General features: G+C 36.3%; 1 protein-coding gene across 2 annotated transcripts; it reads left to right on the top strand.

Moving 5' to 3' along the window:
- Positions 1-3,286: 3,286 nt before the first annotated feature.
- LOC117613714 (putative disease resistance protein At1g50180) lies at positions 3,287-9,170 on the top strand. 2 transcript variants are annotated; one of them, XM_034342287.1, is made up of 3 exons: positions 3,287-4,570; positions 5,821-7,298; positions 8,529-9,170. In XM_034342287.1, the coding sequence occupies exons 1-2, from the start codon at positions 3,565-3,567 to the stop codon at positions 7,296-7,298; spliced, it is 2,484 nt and encodes an 827-aa protein (XP_034198178.1). In that variant the 5' UTR covers positions 3,287-3,564; the 3' UTR covers positions 8,529-9,170. The 2 variants fall into 2 exon arrangements, with proteins under 2 accessions (XP_034198178.1, XP_034198179.1); XM_034342288.1 differs by lacking the exon at positions 8,529-9,170 and adding an exon at positions 5,584-5,714 and having other exon boundaries at positions 5,821-5,970.
- Positions 9,171-9,771: the final 601 nt, after the last annotated feature.

Here is a 9,771-nt window from a genome sequence, read left to right as displayed (position 1 = left end):
GAGCATCCTTTTAGAGTCGTTGAGGGCTCGGGTTTTAAGGAAATGATGAACGAGGTGCAACCTCGTTTCAAGGTACCAAGTAGGAAGAAGGTTGCCGAGGGGGTGTGGGAGTTATTCATGGTTGAAAAGGCAAAGATAAAAAGTGTGATTGGTGAGAAAAGAGTTAGTATCACAACCGATACTTGGACATCGATCCAAAATATAAATTACATGGTTGTGACGATCCACTTCATGGATAGTGATTGGAACTTGCACAAAAGAATAATTAGTTTCACAAAGATCACTAGTCATAAGGGCATTGACATAAGAAAAACCCTAGATGCATGTTTGACTGGATTGGGGCATACATAAAGTGTTCACAATTACCGTTGATAATGCTTCCGCCAATGATGGGGCGGTTGAGTACATGGCACAAAGTCTAAAGGCAATGAACACCTTAATGTTGGATGGGAAGTACTTGCACTTGAGGTGTGCTTGTCACATTCTTAATTTAATTGTTAAGGATGGGTTGAAGGAGCTTAGTGCCTCAATTGAGGGTATAAGAAATTGTGTGAAGTTTATTCACTCTTCTCCGGCAAGGTTGGATAAGTTTAGAGAGTTTGCCATTGCATGTAGGATGGACAAGATGGCAAATGTGCCAATGGATGTGCCTACAAGGTGGAATGCAACCTATAAAATGCTTGAAGGTGCATTCAAATATAGGCAAGTCTTTGAGAAGATGGCATATTCTTGTGAGGTGTTTCAAGCTTACTTTCTAGAGGAAGAAAAAGTTAAGAAAGTGATGGTTAAGAGAGTGGGACCTCCAAAAGATGATGATTGGGAGAAGGCATTAGCTTTTGTGCATTTTCTCAAAAAATTTTATGATGCTACATTGAAATTTAGTGCAACCAAAACTTGTACATCCCCAATAGTTTTCTTAGAATTGGTTGCTTTACAAGTTCAAATAGAAGCTAAAATGAAGGATCCTAGAAATCCTACTATGCAACGGGTAGCATCTTTAATGAAGTTGAAATTTGACAAATATTGGGGGAGCTTTGATGTTGTGAATAAGCTTATATTTTTGGGCAATGTGCTAGACCCAAGGATGAAGCTTCAAATGCTCCAAATAAGCTTTGGCAATCTTGGAGGAGATGCTAGAAAGCAAGATGAGATTGTGAAGGAGGTGGTAAAGTGTTTGAATGAATTGTATAATGAGTATAAAGGGGTTGGAGGGGGTGTGAGCCAAATTGATGAGGATGAGATAGATGATGAGGTTGAACAAATTGGTGATGATGTTGATGTCACATTTCAACTAATGCAACAACTTGTGCAAAAGAGGAAGGATGAGCAATCCGTTGAGATATCCAATGAAGTGGATAAGTACTTGACGGATCCTTTTGAGAGCCCCTTGAGCAAACAATTCAATCTCTTGAATTGGTGGAAAGGGAACCAAACAAGATATCCTATTCTTTCACAAGTTGCCAAGGATATCTTTGCAATTCCAAGTTCTACGGTTGCTAGTGAAAATGCTTTTAGCCTAGGCAAGAGGATTGTGGATCCTTTTAGAAGCTCTTTGCATCCTAAAATGGTAGAGGCATTAGTGTGTACTAGTGATTGGCTTAGAGCAGACGAATTTTCCTTTTACAAGGAACCAACGGATGATGAGGTTGAATTCTACAAGGAAATGGAAGATATGACAACTTGTAAGTAATTAGTTTATTTATGCTAATGTTATTTATGCTTCTTCTTATAATAAAATGTACTAAACTATGTTGTTTTATTTGTAGATAGCATTGGTGCTCAAACAACACAAAGGGGTTCTTCAAATCCACTTACCACCAACACTTGAGTTTGTAACATTGGTGTATTGCATTTTTCCTTTTAGTTTGTAACTTTAATTAACTTTGAATTGGATTTTTCTTTTTGGTTGTAACTTTAATTCATTTTGCTTTTGGTTTGTAACTTTAAAGGATTTGGAATTGGAATGCTTGAGAAGTTTAACTTTAATTGGAATGTTTGGAATTGTAACTTTAATTTTCTTAGGTTGTGAATGCTTGAGAATTGGAATCGATTGTGAATTTATATATGCTTGAGAAATTGAGGTTGTGTATTTATTTATTTAGGTTGTAAATTTCTATTTTTGTGAATGCTTGAGAATTTGCGGTTTTAAACCGCAAATTCGCGGTAACCGACCGCATTTTTGCGGTTTACCGCGTCGGTTTGCGGTTTCAAAAATCACCAAACCGCAAATAGTCGGTCGGTTTGCGGTTTGAGTAAAAATTCGCGGTTACCGAACTGCAACCACCCCTACTTAGATCATATGTACTTAGTTAATTTTAGAGTTGATTTAACAACACCCTAAATAAAATGTTGTTTTCGGAATTTTAAAATTGGTCCATTTGCAAAAAAATAATTAAACTTAACAAAAAAAAGAAAAAATTAGGACTTTAACGGTGTGTTTGGACTAGGAAAATAAACTTTTGATTTTGATAAAAGTCAGAATTTATAAATTGACATAAATCAATTTCGGTGTTTGGATAAAAACTATATAAACTTAGAAATTCCGTGTAGGAAAAAAATGGAATTTGGAGATCATAAATCCCAACTTTAAATTATATCTAAAAAGGTCATTTCTCAAATTCCAAGAGAAATTGAGTTTTTGAAAAAGATAACTTTACATAAAAGTCAAATTCCGTATTTTAAATCCGTCACCCAAACAAAAAACTTTATAAATTCTAGAATATCAATTTCCGTCATTTATAATTTTTTTGTACTTTAAATTTTCTCATCCAAATGCACCCTAAGAGCATCTCCAGCTGCATCGCTACTCCCTTATCCCTAGCCATTTTAGCAAAAAAGAAGAAAAAACTACCCTCTAGCAGAGTCACTACCTCCCTCGCCATTTTGGAGATCGCTATTTTGGCTCGCTACATGTAACGAACGGGAGAGAGAAAGGTGCGGCTCGCCAATTGAAAGCTGAGAGAGAGAGAGAGAGAGAGAGAGAGAGAGAGAGTTGAGAGAGAGAGAGAGAGAAGAGAAAAGAGAAAGGCAAAAGCCAGAAGGGAGAGATGGAAAGAGAGAGAAGGAAAGAAAACGGTTCGGTGGGGTTAAGACAATAACCTTTCGGGGCTTTTTTTTATATAAATTTTTTTAATAAATTTAAAATAATAAAATATTTAAAGTTAGTTAAAATAGAGAGATTGCTGAAGGAATCCCCTTTTAAGTGGTTAGCTATTTTAGCTAGAATTTAGATAAAATTTGAAAAGTCTCCTGGAGATGCTCTAAGCTCTAATAAAAAACGAAAAAGTTAGTTTGTATTGGTTGGCGAGAAAGGAGAGTGGTAGGGGCTGGCGGGGGTCGGGGGAGTTAAGAACAGTGGAGAAGTGAGATTGAGAGAAACGATAGAGCAAAGGTTGTCATTACAGAAATCAAAGGGGTACTCGTGGTATTCTAAAATACTTATTAAAACCCTCCGCATAGCTTCTCCGGGGAAGAGACTGCCTTCCTTTCTAGTTATTAGCAGATCTCATCAAAGGCGAAAGAAAATCTGGTTTTGTTGTTTTCCTTCCTTGCGGCGAAGAGAATATGGCTGAGGCTGTAGTTTGCTTTGTGGCGGAAGGGCTCGAAGAATTCGTCAGTCGAAATGGGGAATACTTGTCTGAAATTAGAGATCAAGTTCAGCTTGCACTAACCGAGTTACAATTGATGCGGAGCTTTGCGAAATTTGTGGATAGAAGACAAGGAGACGATGTGAAAGCACGCATTTGGGTTGGCAGAATTAGAGACGCGGCTTACGACTTGGAAGTTATCGTTGAAACTTATTCGTTGAAAGTGATTTTGAGAAGGAAAGGAGTTAGTCAGACTGCGATGAAAAGGTATGCTTGCATGTTTATTGACCGAATTCGCGTGCGCAAGATTGAGTCGAAAATTTGTGACATTACCAACACAATTTCTGAGTTGAGGTTGAGTTTGCAAACTAATAGAATTGAAGTGCCAATTCCAAATTATTTACCTCCACGTGATACTGAACTTCATCCTCATCCTATTGTTGGGTTAGAAGCCAAAGTAGAAGAATTGGTTATGCATTTGGTAGAAAATGAAGATCCAGTTATTGCTATATGGGGCATGGGGGGTATAGGAAAGACTACTCTTGCAAAAGAGGTTTATCATCATAACGCAGTCAGGCATCGTTTTGATTGTTTTGCGTGGGTGTGTATATCTGAACAATTTGAAGTAAGACGTGTTCGGGAGGAAATTTTGGTTCAATTTATTTCTCCTACCAATGAGCAAAGAGAAGAAATTGCAAGCATGGATGATGATGAAATAGCCATAGGACTTTTTCATCTCCAACGAGAGAAGAGATGTTTGGTGGTTATTGATGACATCTGGAGAACTAAGGATTGGATATTTTTACAAGATCCATTTCCTGTATACGATGCAACAGGGAGCAAAATATTACTTACCACAAGGAACCAGGAAGTAGCTTTATATGCAACTAGGAACGGTTTCATCTGGCACTGCGACCCACTAAATGGGGATGAAAGTTGGGAATTGTTTGAGAATATAGCATTTTTCGGAAGGAATGATAGAGGTATTTCTCACTCTCAGCTCTTTATCTTTGTCTTCTTATTTAACAAGTAATAAAGACTGTCACAGTCCATTTGATACTATTTATTGAGTTTATTTTCATTCACCCTCCTTAACTCTTGGTGTAGCTTAGCTTCACCCTCCTTAAGAGGAATCCGAACATCTGTTGTTCATGCAAAAAATCAGCACAAGCAGAAATGTTTGACCATTTGATTATCATCATGAATATTTTGTTGTTTTATTGGAAACATTTTGTTCGTCTATTTGTTGTGTTATAGTTTGATGACGAAATGATTGCCAATATTGTTAATCTTCGTAAATATGATACTTGAATGAGGCCTTATGATCATCAAATCGCATTGATATTTGGACCCACCTGCTATCACTTTTGGTGATATATGACAAAAGTACAAGCTGAATATGGAGCCCACATCCGTGGTGCGGACGTTTATTCACATTTAAATGGTTCTATGTAAAATTATATGCATTTGGAGCTTAAGCTGCGTGTTTTTGTGGAGCTTAAGCTGTTGTAGTCTTGAAAGTTATTTAAACAAAGTAAGTTGGAAATGGAAAATAATCTTAACTTTCTCATCTATAATATCATAAATGGAGAACTTTTAGGATTTCGTGTAGCTTTTGATTTTGAAGATCCTAAAATGCCATTCACTAAAAGTAACTGTTCAAGCAAAACAGCAGCTGTAATTTTAGAGGGGTGACATGGTAAAATAAAACAACCAGCAAAGTATGTTAGTTGTCGTATTTTCCTATTTTATCATATTACAGTTTTTGTTTGTTTTGTTTGAAAAGAGTTATTGGCATGTGTGGAGAAGCTAGTTCAACTTTATTCCCATACATTCATGGCGTCAGTTGAAATTATGAAAAAAATGAACATTAAAAGAAATAAAATCAATGCAACAATAATAGTAAAACTTCTTACTTTTTCTGTGTATTGTTTTTATATATTTATAATGATATAAGATTGCTAAGCTGAGAATTGTTAGGGGTTTTTTTTTTCAGGCCCTGAAATTTTTGAAACGATGAAAGAACTAGGAGTTCGTATGATTCGATATTGTAACGGTCTTCCATTAGCCATCGTTACGCTTGCTGGACTTCTAGCGAGAAAGAAGACACTTGATGAGTGGAATAGAGTATATGAAAATATTTTTGAAAACATTCATAAAAATATTGAAGAATTCTTGGCAATGAGTTATGATGACTTACCGTATTACTTAAAACCGTGCTTTCTATATTTAGGCCAATTTCCTGAAGATCTTGAGATTCCAGCCAAAGAATTGACTCAATTGTGGATAGCAGAAGGTTTTATATCTTTGGCACAACAAAAGCAAAGGTTGCTGGCAACGGTGGAGGATGTAGCATACAATTGTCTAAGTGAGTTGGTGGAAAGGCGTATAGTACAAGTTGGAAAGAGGGGTTCAGTTAGAAAGATTAAAACTTGCCGTATGCATGATTTCATGCGAGAATTGTGCTTGTCGAAGGCACGCGAGGAGGACTTTCTCAAAATTGTCAACTTTTCGAATATTGGACACGAACCAACTGGTAAAGTTCGAAGACTTGCCCTTTATTTCGATGGGAATGATGTTGAATTGGTTTCATCAAGATATGAATCACATGACAATGTTAGGTCTCTATTGTTCTTTGGCCCAAAAAATTGGATACCAAAAAGTACAACATATATACTATCCACATTCAAGGATTTGAAATTTCTTAGAGTTTTGAAGGTTGAATATATGGTCAGGGAAGTAAGGTTGCCAACTGAAATTGGGAATATGCTTTGCTTAAGGTTCTTAAGTCTAAGGAAGAGTAATATAATATGGTTGCCCCCATCTTTAGGTAATTTGATATGTTTGCAAACTCTGAATTTGGACTTCTGTCACTCGAATGATCGGACTCCAATAATTCCGAATGTGATATGGAAAATGGAACAGTTGAGACATCTATACTTACCGTATTACAGCTCAAGTAGCGTACTCCGACTGTCTAACCTCTGCAATTTGCAAACCTTATCTTGTGTTTCAAGTGACTTTTGTGATATGAGTGATCTTACAAAATTAACCAATCTCAGAAAACTGGGTATACGATTGTCAAGACCTGTGCAAAATCTGGAGGAATTATTGAGATCTGCAAGCAGCACACTAAACCGAATTCAGTCTCTATTTGTGAAGAATGATGTTGGAGTTAATATTCAGGAGGAGGTTATGCAAATAGTATTAAGTTGTTGTCGTATATACAAGTTGAAGCTGTATGGACCTATCAAAGAGCTGTCGACAGACCCCCAGCACTATCCAAACCTCACCAAGTTATCGTTGTGTGAGTGTCATCTCGAGGATGACCAAATGGCAATACTAGAGAGGCTGCCAAACTTAAGAATTCTTTCACTTCAGTCTCTGAGTTTCCAGGAAAGCACAAAGACACTGGTATGCTCCAGTGGAGGTTTTCTTCGTCTTGAAACTCTTTCCCTGGAAGACTTGAAAACACTAGAGGAATGGAGGATTGAGGAAGGAGCCATGCCTAGTCTCCTTCAGTTGGGTATTCGTTGTTGCTATAGATTGAAGACAGTTCCACATGGGCTGATATATATCACTAGCCTCAGGGACTTTACCATCGGCCGGATGCCTAGAACATTCTACAGTAGGCTTCAGGAAGGAGGCGAGGATTTCCATATAGTGCGGCGTGTACCTTGCCTTGTACTTGGGGATGTGCACGAGGAATAGGTATTTCTTTATTTGAATTTTTCGAGGTTAATTTCTTTTCTTTTTGTATTCTTCATTTGGCATCACTTATTAACTTTTTTATCCTTTTTTTGGTTCAACAAATTTTGCTCTGTCTTGCTTCTTTTTTTCTCACTCCTTCTACTTAATTTTACTGCTTACTCTATGACTTGCATTCCTCTTAAGTTGAAGACCAAGCTGACTTCTTTGGTCCAGTATTTTAGTTTGTTATGTCTCGAAATTTTTAGTAAAGTGGCTCATTTAATGAATTCTGGATCTTGCCTATTGATCACATCAACTTAAGTAAAATAAAAAATAAAAAATAATTCCGTGAGTTGCATATTGTCAGAGTCAACAAGTGTACGTTGCTCTTGATAAAGATCACAAATACAAACTGCCTGTCATCAAGAAAAAAAAAAAAAGAATTTGTCCACGTGTATGACCCCTGAGATTATTTTGGCCAAGTATCTAATAAAACTTAGGGTTAACTACATAAAACTACCCAACTTTTGAGTCATTCAAATTAGTACCCAACCTTGAAAATCTTATACGTACCACGAAAAATATACAAATTAATTAACAGATTGACTATTAGTCCAACTAACGGAGGGTCTAATTTGTATGTTTTTTGTGAGGTTGGGTATCTACGTGCAGATTTTCAAAGTTGGGTACTAATTTGAAACAACCCCCAAAGGTTGGGTAGTTTTATGTGTAATTAACCCTAACACTTAAGTACCTAATTCGTTCCCTCCACCTGATAACTTAAAACTATTAGGTGGAGAGTTAAGATTCTTGTTAATTGTTGCAAGATTGACTGTAGAAAGAGATGGTCAAATAAGGAAAATGCTTTAAACATGCAAGCTACTGGTTTATGATTGTAATATAATGTCATGAATCTGACTCATGAGTGTCACATAATCATTTGTAAAGTTGTCATTCGACCATAAAACAAAAATATTTTAAAGTTGTCATGAATCTGACTCATAGTCTCACATAATCAAGGATATTTGCAGATATGTCATTTTTTATCTTCCTTTTTAATTGTATTGCTGAGGTGAGGAGCAAGAACATATGGAGATATATGTCGCCTAGCTAACAGATGCTTAGAAAAGCATGTTAGATGATCGATTTAAGTGGCTGGTTAGTGTATGTCTGTGTTCCAAGTGTAAGTATATATTTTTTCTGTGACTTGCGTCTGTTTCTATTCAGCAGAATGATTTTATCTTTTTATAGGTCCAGAGGATGGAACATGTGAAGCTATGGCTGCTTTGAGGCGTTGTGCAAGTGACGAAACTCGGCAGCATTCTACGGTTTATGATTCTGAGTCTTCTAGAGGAAGTTATGCAAGTTTTGGCAGCTTAAGGTCAAAATCGGCAGCATATGCGTTATTGGGCCAAAAATGACATTTGAAGGTCTTTCCGATTGTTCCTTGAGCTGGGCTGCATATGTTTGGAAAGATAAGATAAAGTGCTTCAAGATCCATATTTTTCCAGATTTTTCAGAATGGAGGCACAAGCTCAAAACGAGCCCACAAGCTGACTGCAATGCATTGTCATGCATGAGCTAATTATTTTTGGTGGGGAAGTTAGGTAAAGTTGGTGAATTGAGTGTTGTAAGTTGGTGAAGTGAGCGTTGTAGGTAGAAGCAATACTCAATTCAGAATTTTACTTGCCTTGGGCCTATAAATAGTGAGGTTCTCCAAGCTTGTAAACACACTCCAAGGGGGGGAGCTCTCAAACACTTCTCTAGAGCTCCCCTTCCTTCTCTTCCTCAAATTCTCTTAGTTTTCCTTTCTAGTTCTCAATTGTTGTAACAAAATCTTTTTACTAAATTTTCCTTCAAGTTTTTGAGTTCTAATTTAATTTTTATTTGTAATGTAATTTCTTATTTTAAGTTTTCAAGTGTGATTAGTTTCCAAATTTCAATTATGGTTTTTGTCCTTATTCATTATGCTTATAAGTTATTATGCTAGTTTGAATGATTGATCATCATTAAGGCTTGCATGTTAGATACTTTGGTTTGAATTAAGAGTGGACATCATGCTTTAATTCGAATTGAACTATGAATAGGAAGAGTATGTTTGAGAATTCGACAACGGGATTAGATACATACTTGGTTGTTTAAAATGTTCTTCTATGCTTAATGGATTCCTAATGCTTAATTTTAGGTTAGACAACAGATGATCAAATTAGGGAATTAGGAATATAAGGTTTGGACCAAACACCATGGCTTAATCATACTTTAGCTAGAATCAATCCGTGAATCTAAATTGAACTTACGAACTTATTTGCTTGAATTAGTTATTTTCTTTCTTTCTTGTTTTAATCTTTGTAGTTTTCACAATCATCTTTAAACCTTGTTTCCATTTTTGTTTATACAGGAAATAGAATTGAATCAATCTATCATCAATTCTAGTGGGATCGACCTCGCACTTACATATGCTATACTACTGAACGGCTCGTGCACTTGCGAGTAC

Source organism: Prunus dulcis, unplaced genomic scaffold (assembly GCF_902201215.1).
Source record: "Prunus dulcis unplaced genomic scaffold, ALMONDv2, whole genome shotgun sequence".
Taxonomy (NCBI): domain Eukaryota; kingdom Viridiplantae; phylum Streptophyta; class Magnoliopsida; order Rosales; family Rosaceae; genus Prunus; species Prunus dulcis.
The sequence above is the reverse complement of the archived record's forward strand: the minus strand, read 5'-3'. Positions and strand labels throughout refer to the sequence as shown.

Excerpts from the sequence above, each read along its gene's own strand:
- LOC117613714 (XM_034342287.1), top strand. The coding sequence starts at position 3,565 with ATGGCTGAGGCTGTAGTTTGCTTTGTGGCGGAAGGGCTCGAAGAATTC. Across the intron at positions 4,571-5,820 it reads TTTCGGAAGGAATGATAGAG|GCCAATTTCCTGAAGATCTT; the intron begins GTATTTCTCACT and ends TTCTATATTTAG.